This window comes from Phaenicophaeus curvirostris, chromosome 5 (genome assembly GCF_032191515.1).
Source record: "Phaenicophaeus curvirostris isolate KB17595 chromosome 5, BPBGC_Pcur_1.0, whole genome shotgun sequence".
NCBI lineage: Eukaryota > Metazoa > Chordata > Aves > Cuculiformes > Cuculidae > Phaenicophaeus > Phaenicophaeus curvirostris.
In genome coordinates, this window is record NC_091396.1 from 16,729,164 (window position 1) to 16,744,182 (window position 15,019).

Here is a 15,019-nt window from a genome sequence, read left to right on the forward strand (position 1 = left end):
GAAACTATATTAAATTTTATGTTGGATTAAAAATACACAAATCTGCAGAAGCAAATGATATTTAAAAAAAAAATAAAAATCTCGGAGTACTTTCAATTTTTATCCTAGCCACTCATTTTTTGGAAGGCTTTCATTATAAAATTTCTCAGCTACTGCTATTTATGATTCCTAAATTTATATTCTTGTTCTTAAAATGCACATTGTTCTGAAACACCTTTTATTTAGAAACCATGCATTAGGTAAGCAGTATTTTCCTGAAAGGCTCTAGTTCTAAATTTAATGATTTTCTTTTCCTTTTTTTCTTTCTGCAGATGATATTTCTCGTGTTAAACTTTTAGATCAAAGCTCTGGAACTGATGATTATATTAATGCAAGCTACATGCCTGTAAGTTGCTTCACTAGTCGATACGAAATATAACATGTATTTTTATGATGTAGGCTTAACAGGTCAGCTTGTTATGTCTCATTAATGCACATATGGATATATTTATTTTGGTTTTTTTCTTCTTAGGGCTATATCTCAAAGAAGGCCTTTATTGCTGCACAGGGTCCTTTACCCAATACTATAGAAGACTTCTGGCGCATGATTTGGGAAAAGGATATTTACTCTATTGTTATGTTGACAAAATGTGTTGAACAAGCCCGGGTATGTTTTTATTAAAACTGAACTGTCTCTTGAGGACAGTTGGATCTTTGCTAATTTTGTTGTCATCCTGGTAGGCTGGATACTGACCCCTTCCTTTGGACAGCCATCAACTTACTGGAAGGCTAAACTAAACAAACCCAAATTTTTTAGCTTTTCCCTATTTTTATATCTACTGACTACCAGAACAGGTTGTGTCAGGAGGGCTGTGGGTTCTTTAAAGGTGATTCTTCTCCCTAAAAAATTATTTTGGTAGAGCTTCTCCTGCCTTGTGATAGGCTATTGGAGAACGGTGCAATGCTTTCTAACCCTGCTTGAGGTGTTGTTATTTAAAATTAACAGTCAGTTGTTTCGTTGCTGTGTGTAATGTGCCTAATCTTGTAACTCTCTTAGACAAAATGTGAGCAGTACTGGCCAGACAAACAATCCAAGAGCTATGGTGACATTATTGTGACAATGGTCTCGGAGATTGTCCTTCCAGAATGGACGATAAGGGACTTCACTGTAGAAAAGGTGAGTACCCCCTCAGTTGTTAGTGTATAAATCCCTGTAGAAGTCATTTATCATATCACTATGACTTCCCATGTCAAGCTAGAGTGATAGGGTATAATAATTTAACTAGAACTTAATCAAATTCGAAGTTATCTGAGGGGAAAGGATAAGAGTGGTTTATTTTAATGAGAGGCTTTGAATGTATTGGTCTACTTTCTGCCAGAAGTCTGATATGAAACCTTTCACACTACTTACTGACAACGAGGTTCCAATGATATTTATATATAATGTTCGCTCATATGCCATGGCTTCCCACAAAAGCGTGTTAGTAACATATCCAGGGGCAGGAATGAGTTGCCAGTAAGACCCTCCCTGTGGCAGAAAAGGATCTGCCAGCCCCATGAGTGATACTGCAGCTACTGTTTCCCCAAGAATTGCACGAAAACTTGTGCTTATGCAGATACTTGTAATATCTGCTAGACTGAACAATTAGCCCCAACTCTGTCAGCCAGTTTAATGCAGCAGAGATGATCTTGGAGTGACGTGAAAAGTAAAAGGAAATTATTTCAGTCTTCTCTACCAGAATGGAAAGAAAAGGGAAACTGAAATGTCATTGATCAAATTACTCCACTGTTTGTAACAGGCATCTACTATGAAGCTGAGCTTTGCCCAGGACATATGGCACATATGCAGGAAGCCTTACTGCTTTTTCTACTCTGAGTCTGGTTTCCTTTTTCTTTTGTGTATTCCTCTAGTCCAACACACCCGAGAGCCACACAGTGCGCCAGTTCCATTTCACCTCCTGGCCAGATCACGGAGTGCCAGAGACAACAGACCTTCTCATCAACTTTAGACACCTTGTTCACGAGTACAGCAGTCAAAATCCAATCGACTCTCCTACTCTGGTGCACTGCAGGTAGGAAGAATGTGTTTGTGTCAGACACGCTTACATCTTGTGCCTTTCTTCAGAACAATTCTTTTTCAATGTGATCAAAAAAACTAAAAAAAACGCCATGACAAAATAAGTCTCCTTGCGTAAAGATGTGTGCCATTCACCCTGCCAAATGAAAACCTTTGCCTTGTGGTCCAGAAAGGGGGTGGTGCTACACAAGTAATGCAAAATTTCATTAGAACAGACCATCTCTCCTACCCTGCAAAACCTGGCTGAAAAAATTGTCTTTTCAAGTGCTCTTACGTATAATCTCGTGCAAGTACGAGGCTGGGGAAGCCCAGAAGCAGGTTCTTCCTTCCTCTTGGTGGTGGCAAGAACCAACCCTCTGGCCTGCAGAGACTTCCAGTACTTGTGCCACTGAAATAATGGAAAGCATCGTGCTAAACTTCTCTGACTTTTCATCAGGCTATCAGTGAGCAGGCAGTTGAGAGAAAGCAGTATCTAGCTTCCCCATGTCATTGCAGTGCCGGTGTCGGGAGGACGGGGACGTTCATTGCCATTGATCGCCTGATTCAGCAGATTGAAATGGAGAATACTGTGGATGTGTATGGAGTGGTGTATGATCTGCGCATGCACCGACCTTTAATGGTGCAGACTGAGGTAAGGCTGTCTTTCATGCAGCAGCGCATTTTTAAAACGTGTGTGGTAATCCAGGCAAGGTTGGTTCAATATGTAGCTCAGAATTACAGGAAGAGGAGGAGATGCTCTTTAACTTCCCTTCCTCCTGCCTCTTCTCTTCGCACGAAAGTAGTTGCAGCCAGGGGTTGCAGTATGTCCAAGCGATCTCTTTACCGAAGACTTTGTAGGACTGGCATTTGCAGCTGGAAAGAATCAAATCCTAAAAAGTGTTTTTGAAGGCTTATTCTACCCCTGTAAGTTTTACCTTTATAGCTGTGAGCTAGAGTTATTGTGAGTCAAGTGATCTTGGCGTGCATCTTTTCTATTGTGTTCTGCAGAAAATGTGTTCCTTCTGAAATGATCACTGTGATCCAAAAAAGGTGTGTGGATTAACCCACAAGGTGGTCTGGAAAAGGGTGTAAAATCTCCATCATGGAAGTCTTTTAAGAGGGTGTTAGACATGACAGTAAAGTTGATCGCATGATATCATGAGGTCCTATTTAGCCCTATTTTCTATGAACTATATGTACAACTTCTAAAGATTCTCTGTGGTAACGTTGGGTGCAGCGCATCCAGATCCTAAAAGCTCTATTCAGGAGCATAACTATTTCCTAAATCGGGTATTATCTAGAAATATACTATGCTCTTTTTTCTTTTTCTCCCACCAGGACCAGTATGTCTTCCTAAACCAGTGTGTTATGGATATTATTAGATCCCAGAAAGAAAAGAAAACGGATCTGATTTATCAAAACATGACAGCAATGGCAATCTATGAAAATTTTACACCTGGATCAGGCTTCGGGAAGGCCAATGGCTACCACGCATAGCCTGGAAGGAACACAGCATCTCCAGGAGGTGTTAGCTGCGTGCAGGAAAAGGAAATGGTCTTCTCATGTTTTCCAGGATTCCGTGCAGTGTCTCGTGTCTGGTTTCTGCAGTTCTGTCTGCGTTCAGAGGTGTGATCTACAGGAGGAAAACCACAATGCTGGCAGAAGCCACAGATCGATATTAAAAAAAAAAAACCAGCAAGCAAAACTATTTAAAGTTAACAGAGGAATCTTGCTTTTTCTTGGGAATTTAACAGTGCTGATAGGTGAAATAGCATTTGCAGTATAAACAGTGAACTAGAGTATAAATATTAAAATAATAACACAAGCTTTTTGTTACTATTTTATATGATTTCATTTACAGACACCAGGCTTGTGGGCTGTTTTAATATATTTAATTGTCAGTTTCAGGAACATATTTTACCTACTGTATCTGGTTACTTAGCGAATAGGTATGTGCCTCTGTGATTTTAATTTTTTTTCTGTGTTCCTTTTTATTTAAAAAAGGAGCACAAATGGCTCCTTCAAATGGACATTTATACATGGAAATTGTGCCTTTTCTAGTTGCTACTCTAGATAAAAACCAGCAGAGATTCTATTTTTATACTGAAACTCTTAATGAGAACACAGATTTTTAAATAAGGCTTATGTCAAACTTAACTGTAGTTGCACTGTTGGCAGGACTCTCCAGAAGTTTGGAGGTGAGCTTTGTTTTTGCATTTCACCACAACTATCCCCTGCCTTAATGTTTCGGTGCCTCTGCCTGAGGAAAAGGAGTGTGATCTGTCACTCTGAGCTTTAACTATAGTGAAAAAAGATGAGCAAGTGAATACGTGGGTGCATGTGTGGGGGTGTGTGTGGGTGTGTATGAAGGGCAGAATAGCTCCTCCCTGTTCATGGCTGATATTCCTGTTTTTATACAATTTATAATGATTTATTTAAAGGTGCAATATATGATTTACTGAATAATGATCACTCTATTCTAATAGAGTTTTACTCAGGTTGGTGTCTTTATGATTGTTGTTGTTTTTCCTCAAATATATAAATCTGTGAAAATGTCGGAACTAAGGTTCCAGGTGTCCAAGCACTCCCAAACAGATTGACTGGCTTTACTGTTTCTACCAAAACAAATTGCACAAAATTCTGCTGTAAAGACCAATTTCTTGGTTGTTTTAACCGTTCAAAATTGAGACACATCTTACCTGCCTGCATCTCATCGATCTAATGTAATTGCTTTGTAATTACTGCTGCTGTTATTTTAACTGGTCCTTTAAAAACCGGAACAAACAAGCAGAAAACCCCTAGTTGCTGATTTTACAAATCAGGGATTAGATGGGATTTATTTTGCTGGTACATAACTGTTAGACTTATGAAGGACTTCTCAAGTATTTTGGGAGTGTGTGTTTTTTTGGTCTTTGGATCATTGCACTGGTTGCATTGCAGAGGAATATGAAGTTTGTGAATAATGCTATAGAATAGCTATAAAGTGGTGAGAATCTTATGAAGGTTTAATAACCAGAGTCCCTGGAATTCTGCTGCTCCTTTTGGGTTTTGTTTTTTTTGTTTTGTTTTTTTGTTTGTTTTAGCAGAGTTGTCAGAAAAAGCTACAGATATTGGAAGTATGTGTGGCATTACAGTGGAACCTAGCAGCCTTGCAGAATCCACTGCCAGCTGAAGGGAATGCCTGGTGCACAACTGTAACTTTCCAGATATCCAGAGGAATTTTTTAAAACCTGGTGTGAAATGGTGGTGTTCTGTGTGAGCAAAACTGGAGGACAAACCACAGTGTGCTTCAGCTTTTTTTTTTTTTTTTTGTAGCAGCCACTTGTGTGATCTTGAATATATTTTTTTCTCTTTCTGTGAAATACTTTAAAAAGAAAAAAATTTAAAAACTGTTGATGATCCTGCCTGACTCCATCCAAGCTGGCAGTCCACATAGTGGATCTCTCACCCAGCATTCTTCCTAAGCTGCTGTCAGATAACAAAGATAAACCACTTGGACCAAACAGAACCATTCCAAAGGAACTGGGAGGGGGGAAAGCCTACCCCTTAGTCATATTATTGTTTTCTCTCTTACTCTTTTAATTACTGTGCATCTGTGCAGAGCACAGAGCCAGTGTTCATTATTCTGAATCTCCGAAGAACTTGCAGCCTTAGTGAGGCGAATACTGTCTTGATTCAGAAGGCCCTGGGTTTACTCAGCATGGAAGAGGACATTAATCTTCTGTGCTAGATCATGTGTTTGCATTATATTGCAGCAGAACATTGGGAAACTAGCTAGGATGGTGTGTGTTTCTGCCTACCACTGCCCAGATACTGTTACAGAAATAAACTTATCTGTCCCATGTTTTGATGTTGGAAGCAGGTGCCAAATTCTTCTTTGAGTCATCATCAAATAAGTATCCATTTTTAATAAAAATGTTGTGTGTGTTTTCCTAAAACTGGCCCACTGTGAGAAGAGACAGAAATCTGAAGTAAACGATCTCTTGATCCCACGTAAGGGTGGAGAAAGTTGGTAAGGCTTAAAATATTGTAAACATGCAGTTGGCCCTGGTGTCAAAGTGAGCAAGTAGGACACGCCTCACAGTGTATCTCTGCAGGAGGAGGAGGATTACAGGTAATGCTCTACTGCCTTGTGGATCTGTCTTGGTCAGGATGACTTAAATTCCTGCAAAAATAATTTTTTCCTGCTTTCTGATGGTTCTCTGTATTACAGTTGCCAAGATATGTGTCTCTGGTCAGTGTTTTCTCTCATTGCTATCCGCTTTCCAGGCTGAAAGTTCCACTGTGGCAATTGCATCTCCTATGTACCTGTTCTACTCTTTTTCCCATTTGGGGCCTGCTTAAGAAGGGAAAAGTTGATGTGTTTCAAATAAGTGACTGTTGAATATCTTGAAATGATGTACAAATTTTATTGTTTTCATATTTGTTGTACAGGAAAGTTCAGCACGTCTATAATGTTTTTAATGGTTTGATTTGTTTTTAAAGATGTAAAAATAACAATTAAAAGCATCATCCTAGAGCACTTCCTGTCTTGTTTCCTTTCTTGGGATTTTATTTTCAGTTCCTTCTGAATAAAAATGATTTGCCAAAATACCCATTTCATTTAAAAGGGCTTTATAATGGATAAGGAAAGTGGGCTTCCATTCTCCAGGGTGGCCCTTGAGAGAGGCTTGTGTTACAGTCACTGGGGCTTCCCACGAGGTTGTAATCTGTCACTGGGACTTGTCTGGCAGGACCAGGGCCCAGCGCTCGTGTCCTGGCAGTTGCTGGTTTCTGTAAATGAGGAGCTTGGTACCAGTTAAAAGAACAGTGCCTTGATCCCAGGTAAATCAAAGGTTTTCCACTCAATGAAATAGCCTTGGGAAGGCCCAGTGTTTTCAAGGAGAGCAAGAGGTCCTTGCTCTCATTTTTGTGAAAGTAAACTTTCAGAAAAAAAGGTACTTTCAGAAAAATGAGAGCAAGGACCTCTTGATCCATTGAAGGGGCTGTTCTCTTGACAGGTGAAGATGATAGAAGGGGATGAAGAAATACCTCTGTGGTGTTATAGCTGGCTTCTTGATTACAAATTACCTGTTCTAGATCCATGGAAAATTACCTCAGTTAAATCCATTTCTTCTAAAATTCCTGGTTTCTATTCCTGGTTGCAGTCTGAATCACTCCCAAGGAAGATCACATGCCTGGAGGGTGATACTAGAACTCAAGAGCTCTCCAATTCCTCATGGGATGCTGACAATTACTGTAGAATCTTGTGATCCTTTGTGGCTGCATTTTCTGAAATGACTGCGTGGTGAGATGGGAAGAGCAAAGTGTGATAGTCTCATCACATTCCAGTGGGAGCATGTGCCGGCCACACAAGTGGCCATCCGAGTGCTCTAGGTGAGACTTGTGCTACAAAAGAGGACCTGTGACAATGAAACTCCCACTGCACTACCTGCAGCAGGTGACCACCCCTGTCAGGGGCAATCAGCCTCAGGGTGACTTTGGGGGAGCAACATCTCACTTTTTTTTTTCCCCTTAAAATGCGTGGGTGGGTTTGAAATACTAGAACTTCAACAAAGCCAAATGTTCTGGCTGTCATTTGGTATGTTAATGTGTGCAGGTGAGTAGAGTTGAACATCTCTATTGGGCACTTGTGTTCTATACCTGGTCATGTCATTTCCTAGTTTTGCTGCCTTTTGAGACTAAAAAAGTGAATGTTGGAGAGGACATAATGTTATATAAGTGGCATGTAGTCAGAAATACTGCTACCCTTCTGTGCCCTTCCTGGCTGGGTGCTTTCAGGCAGTAAGTGGAGTTTGGAGAGGAACAGATATGGATGTTTTTGTGGAAGAGGATATGAAATGGGAGCTTAGAATGGAAAAACGCATGAAAACTTTGCACACACTGCTTTTCTCAAGCAAAAAGAAAAATCCCACTTAGCTATGGGGAAGATGTGAGGACTTAATAGCTCCTGGGTGATCTGAGTTAGAACTAATTAAAAAATGCAGATGCAATTGCTTTTGTCCAGGGGCAGAATGAGGGGCAAGCAGAGATCAACTGTTTCTTCACTTCTCGCATAGGTACAGTCTTCTTCCACCTACCAGAGAAGTTACTTTACTTCCTTTTTCCTGTTACTGTGGCTCTGCTTCAGGGGCTCCCTTTCAAATCCTCACGTAAGCAACCTTGTGTTGTGGAAACCTCTGTCTTCATTTTCAGCTCTGTGCAGAAGTGTTTACAGAGTTGGTACCTAGCAGTGTCTCTTTAGTCTTGTCCTTCATTCTATTCTTCTTTCTGTCAGGCTGGGTGAGCTCATTACCCATGCCAAGCCTCTTGTCTGTGTTGGAGGATGAGGCAAACAAAGCAGAAAGTCTGACTTAGAAGCACCAGGAGAAGCTGCTTCCTGCCTGCTTTGCTACCAGATGGGAATGAGCTGTTTGTACATCTTACACAAGTGAAAAGATGACAGCCCTTCTCAGATGGTTTCTTAGATATGAAGGAAACAATTCAGGATCCAAGCCTTTTTTTTGTCCCTGGTACTTAACAGGATCCCATGTATTTATCCAAGTTGCTTTCCTGAATTTATTTAATTATTAGACATCACTTCCTGATGGCCAGAGCAAAGCCAGCAAATTATCCCACCTCACTGAGAAAAGCTGGATCAAGCTAGACTAAAGTGAGTTACTTTTAATTCACATTTTATCTCCAACTTTCCAAATAACCAGGGAAGAGTCAGATTCTTTGGAACACTGTTCTATGCATACTGCTCATGTTCCGTGGACATCCCCGGTGTATTAATAGTGCTTACAAGAAGCTGTGTGCTCAGTGTGCTGGGGATGGAGTGCTCTCCATGTGCTGTGCTGTGTCCCTGCCCTTGTTTCGGTGCAGGGCAGGAAGAGCAGGTAGACATGTATCTGCTGCAGAAAATGTTGAAACTTGTTTTCTTTATCTGGGAGTTTTCTGATGTGGTATTTCCAGTGTTGGGAATGTACTGTCAGAAGAAAAACGGGATCTGTGGTAAATGCTAATTTAATGACAGCTCTAGTTAAGGTATGTGTCTCCTTAAGAGATGATTTCTGTCTCTGCAGAAGGAAAATCAAGCGTGTTCATTTCTGCTTTAAGCCTCCAGATGGCACATGATACCACTGTGCTTTCCAGGGAAAGCTTTTCCTGCCAGGCTTCACTTATTTCCCAGACTCTGATAGTCTCCCTTCATCCCTTGTGCTGTTTCCCTTTCCTCCTCCCCACCCTGTAGGTGCAAAGACTGTTTCCTCCAGGCTCGGTGCATGTTCAGTAGTTAAATCTGAGACACCGCGCCTGTGAGAGGACCTGGGTGCCTCATGCTTATCTGCAGAGCCATGTACAACTGATCAGATGACATTTTTCAGAAACACCTAAGTTCAATAATAGCATGACAATGCCAAATAGAATCATAGACTCATAGAGTAACCAGGTTGGAAGAGACCCACCAGATCATCGAGTCCAACCATTCCTATCAAACACTCAACCATGCCCCTCAGCACCTCGTCCACCCGTGCCTTAAACACCTCCAGGAAAGGTGACTCAACCACCTCCCTGAACAGCCTGTTCCAATGTCCAATGACCCTTTCTGTGAACAATTTTTTCCTAATGTCCAGACTAAATCTCCCCTGGTGGAGCTTGAGGCCATTCCCTCTTGTCCTGTCCCCTGTCACTTGGGAGAAGAGGCCAGCAACCTCCTCTCCTTTGCTTCCTTGGAAAGTGCTCTTGCACTTGAATCTTGCTGATGCCTAGGCGTTTTTTGATGGTCTATGTAGTCCATGGTGTAAGGGCTCCAGCTTGGACCTGCCTGGATCTGGTTATTCAGCTTTGTCAGCTGTGTGGTCATTTCCCAGCCTATCAGTCTACCCTGCAGCTGTTCCCAGCAATAACGGATTTATAGGATTGCTGAACACAGTGCAGATACATCAATAAAGACAGCAAACACTGATGTGCTTGCTCATATTGCTCAATGTGAGTAACAGCTTAAAGGCTGTTTCAGTTAATGGATCTGTTTATGTGTGTGTGTGTCACACTAGCCATGATTATTCTTTGCCTTTTTTTTTTTTTTTTTTTTTTTACGTAGGTCCTTAGGGAGGTTTTAAATGCACCTTTTAAAGCATCCGGCAACATCTGCTGAGTTACTTTGGCTTCTTCCGTCTCCAGCCTGAAATACAGGGAGATTTTAATGCAAAGCTCTAGTGATAGGTAGATATATATTTTTACAAGCACAGCTTGTAAAGAGAGCTTCAGCAAATGCTCTAAATCGACTGGAAGATATATCTACAACCACCCAGCTGCTTACAAACCCTTCCCCCTTTGAATGAGAGATAAATCAAAACTAGAAATAACACTGCACATCCAAACTTCTCATGCTCATATATCAGTCCTGGTGCCGTGGAAGATCTGCTGAGCAGGGTCTGGCCAGGCTGAATGGCCCTTGGCTGCTGACCCCAGCCTAAGCGATGCTTCTGGCACTGATGGTCACAGGTTGGCATGTGCAGGCCAGTTACCAAAATGGTAAGAAAAATTTCTGAACAGTAAGGATCAATCAAATGCTTAAAACCATTGCAATTTAATTAAAAGCCATGTCTAAAACTATTAAACTGTTTTTCCTGTGCATGATGATCTCCTAAAGTGTGACTTAGATGCCAGCAAATCAGATTTCATAGTGTTAGCTGCAGTGAGACCATCGATATTTTAATTTGTCAAGCTCACTGCCAGCACATTGGTACCAGTCACATTATTTCTGTTGAAATACTTGGTGTTGCAACTTGGTATTTTGAAAATGAGCTTTTTAGGGTTCTAGAAAACATTACAAAAATTAAGCACCCAGCTGGAAAATGGTGGGACAGAGAACAGGAAATCTAAATATACACGGATGTCAATCAGTAATATCCCTTTAAACTCTCTGCAGATGGTAACATGAGCTACCTAGAACTGAAGACAGATTACCCAAACCCTGAAGGCTGTCCTGTATATAGATTTTAGTATTGAAACAAGTCAATACATATGAGATGTACTTCTCCCAGAGTATTCTTTTATCTAATTTATAGATTTGAGTAAGGCCTTATTCTAATCAGCTGTGGAAAGTATATGCTTTTCCCTGAAAAGTGCTGCACTTGAGTCATCCACCATGTGTATTTATGTATTTTTTCCATTTCACAGACAGAGGTTAGATAGCTTTTTTAAAAATTTTTTGCCTCTAGCCTAGTGATTCTAATGCCGTGTAACTGTACAGGGCTGGGTAGGCTGGATGTTACATGTTAGTCTGGGAAAGGTAAAGTGTTATTATAAAAACAGAGCCTTCAGGTTCTCAAAGTCACCAGCTTTAAATGGTATTAGAACCATGTGGAAGTATTATTCTGTAGAATATGGCCAATTGGTTCCAGAAGCAATTTATTAAAGTGATCTATATGTTGTAAATGCTTTTACTAGGTAGAGCTAGAAACTACATGAAAACACAACCACACATACCATAGTCAGTAAAGGCTGTTCCCTCTGCACTCAGAGAAAACACGGCGCTGCAGTTTTTCCCAGGGTTGGTCTTTCATTCAGCAACTATTTCAACTTTCAGGGACTGTGCTATTTAGTTTATTTTGGAAAAGGCAGGATGGCTCTGAGGGAGTCAGGCTGGCTGCTTTCTGGGCTGGGGACAGAGCTGATGAGGAGGGAAGGACCATCTCCTCATGAGAGTTTACAACCAAGACGTGACCAGAGGCAGGAGATAAACATAACCAGCAGGTAAGTGAGGCACAAGACAGCAGTGTGGTGACCATGGTCATGCTACTAAGCTCCATTTGCAATTGTCTAACATCTTCCAGATTCCTTGGATACAAAATTTTTAGAAGACATTTGAAGACAGTTTTGCAAAATGTTCATGAGAAGTTCCTTTCAGTTAAATATGTGGAGAGGTACTAAAATTGGAGGGGGCTGGGAGTGATGTAAAGCCTAGACAACCACTGTTGCTGTCACTAATCAAGGCACATAATCACCTATGAAATACCACAAAAAGGACTAGCAAAATGAATTTACATCTTTGACAGCAGCTGCATTGTGGAGTTGAATCGTTTTCCCATGGTCTGGGGGAAATGAAACATGTTCATGCTGTGCTGGAGCTGAGGGGCTGTGGTGGGGAAAACCTGTATGAATTCCTGCGGGTGTGCACTGCAAATGTTTGCAGAAGGGAGGCTGAGGCGCCTCTTCTTCTTGTTTCACACAGCAGAGAAGGGGAAAAAATAAAGCATTTCCCCATAGTTAAATAATTCCATTGTAATTAATATAACATCTTAATAACCTGGGCCTGTACCAGAAACCAGCAGGCAAACAGCAGGGTGAGATTAGTGTGAAGTCTCTCATCAGCCTCCACAGGGAAGGCATCATGCTCCAAGCTGACAGTGGCCTTTTAACTTTGCTGGCGTGTAAGGAAAATTCTTACATGCTAATAGTCAAATTATGATTTCCCATGCTTGAAAGGCAGGAGCTGCTAAGCATAACAAAGCAAGCTTCCCCTGCTCAGTAGGATATCTGCCAGCGCGGTGATCAAACCATGGCTTTCCTTGGCCCACAGTCAGGAGCAAACTGAATATTCTTGATCAAAAGCACAGTCTGCTTGGGTGGAGACCGTTTAATTATTGGTGACAGATCTGACAAAAGTCCTTTGAAGTGACAGTCTCAGAGTGGCTCACTACTCACATATGGGGGGATCAATTGACTAATTACAGCAATAAATAACCTTAAAGACAAAACTAAAATATAAGGTGGGGGTCAGAGCTGTGCAAAGTCACAGACAGCAAGCATGAGGGTGGTCAGGCTTGAGGGGGATTGTCGGAGCTAAAGGCCGTGGGTGGGGGAAGAGACCTTTGGGGTAAATAAGTCGTCTAAAGATGTGCCTAGCTTTTTGATCTGGTACTTGCTATGCAAAAGCAGCTGAGGGGCCTGCCCAAGAAATCACAGCGGGCAGAGCAGCAGTTCCCTGTGGTGCCTTGCCAGCCTTGCAAAGGAGTTGGCAGGGGTCTGTCTCCCTGGCCTGGGCCAGTCCCCAGGTCCAGCTCAGGGCCCTCCATGCCAAAGAAAGCCACTGCACAGGAAACCAGGAGATAGAAAAGGGCTGCTGTGGATGGGAAAACTCAAAATAACTCATAGTTAACTCAACTATTCCTAAGAAACTTCAGAGCAAAGTCAAACAGAAAATAGTGGTGCTTGGGGTCTTGCTACATCTGGACATAGGCCTCCACCCTAGAAGCTGACTGTTTTAGTTGCAAGGAGGGGTTTGTGTGTAGCCTGAGTATGTCTGCTGTCTCTAATCCTCCCTACTCTGCTGGTAAACCAAAACCAGCAGGCATCCTGAGTGTGGCCGCAGGCCTGTTGCCTGCTAACCTGTGCATGGAGGACTCGTTTCAAAGGGCGGAAGCCGCGGCACCCACATGGATTCCCCTTTGGCAGCAGATCAAAGCCGTGTGGTTTCAGAACAACAAGCTCAATTTTTGCATGTAGGAAATTAAGAGATCAGCTGTGTAACATTATGCAAGCTGCAGGGGAAGCCTTAAAAGTTAAAAAAAGCACATTATACTTGATGCATTTGCTGGTGAAGCTGACCGAGGCATTCTGCGCTAACTAAAGTTGCAATACAGCACAGATGAGGGAGCTGGGCCAGCAGAAAAGTGGTGACAACAGATCTATACCTCTCCTACCCTTCAGGAAATCACAGTTACTGAAAGGAGGTGAAAGGTTTTCTTCTAACAGATATCCACTTGTACCCGTTTGGAAATGGGAGAAGGAATGAAATGCAAGCAGAGGTATCTGGTACTTAAATTTCAGAAGCCAGTAATAATTTCGCACTTGTCCTCAGTATGGCTGTGCCTATGGACTTGCACTGTGTGGAGCTGACTCAAAAGGACCAGGCCAACACCAAAGATTTTCTTTTTAAGGAAGGCTTCATCACTCTGATGCAGGATCCTGTTGAGCACATCCATGAGTGCAAGACTCCTGTGGCACTGGCAGTTGAGAGCAGCATTTAAAAACTGGCTCATGGAAAATGCTGCTGTGGCCTATGTAGTATCTTATTCCATGGCTTTATGCATAACAGCATCCTGAAACCAGTGGACTAAACACAGAGGTGGTACCACTGTGGGAGCAAAGATGTATCCGTCGCCCTGTGGGAATGCACCTTTAAGGCACAGAGATGTGGAGGAACCTGAGTCCACTGGAAAGAGTGAAACACACAGGGAAATTGTCTTTGTTGCCCATGGAAACAGGTACAGCAAATCTAAAGAAGAATAAGTAGTAGAGAGACAATCATAAATCTAACAGAAGAGAAAAGAACAAGTGCAAGGCTTGTAGTCTGATAAATAATAATATGCAGTGAATTGGTCTGGGCCAGCTGGAAACTCCTCCAGCTGCTCTCACTCCTTAAAAGGATGGGGGAGAAAATAAGATTAAAAAGCTTGTGGGCTGAAATAAAGGCAGGGAGATTGCCTACCATTTATTGTCATGGGCAAAATGGACTCAGCTTAATGTATTGTCAATTAAAATAGGTTTGAATAGCAAGAAACAAAGATGAATCAAAACACTACTGCCTTCCTTTTCCTCAGGCTGATCTTTGCTCCTTCATCCCCAGCTCCTCTCCCCAGGGAGGCACAGGCTATGGTCAATGGGTCATGGCCAGATACAACTGCCCACTCCTCCTCACACCTTCCCAGATGGCAGGAGGGGGGACCCCTGCTCCAGCAGCCCGAGCTCTCCCTGCCCCTCTTCCCCCTCCGGTCTGGCTGCTGGTAGGGTTGCTCCTCACACTTTACCCCTCACTCTTTGCTGCCTTTGTGGCATTTTGCTCTTTCCCAGAGGTCACCTTCAGCCCCGCTGCCAGGCTGGGCAGTGCCTGGTGCTGGGGCTGCCGAGGGACTGGCTGGAATTGGCTGGGACTGGCTGGCCCCTCTCCTCACAGCAGCCACACCGTGGACCTCCTTACCCCAACCTGGGTGCTGATAC

General features: G+C 42.4%; 1 protein-coding gene across 1 annotated transcript in view; it reads left to right on the forward strand.

The window, feature by feature from the left end:
* PTPRJ (protein tyrosine phosphatase receptor type J) overlaps positions 1-6,572 on the forward strand; it is a 74,031-nt gene extending 67,459 nt beyond the window's left edge. The window contains exons 18-23 of the mRNA XM_069857725.1: positions 312-385; positions 512-646; positions 1,037-1,156; positions 1,891-2,051; positions 2,552-2,687; positions 3,374-6,572. Of these exons, the coding sequence (XP_069713826.1) occupies positions 312-385; positions 512-646; positions 1,037-1,156; positions 1,891-2,051; positions 2,552-2,687; positions 3,374-3,532 (785 nt within the window). The 3' untranslated portion in view covers positions 3,533-6,572. The remainder of the gene's footprint in view (positions 1-311; positions 386-511; positions 647-1,036; positions 1,157-1,890; positions 2,052-2,551; positions 2,688-3,373) is intronic.
* The last annotated feature ends 8,447 nt before the right edge of the window (positions 6,573-15,019 follow it).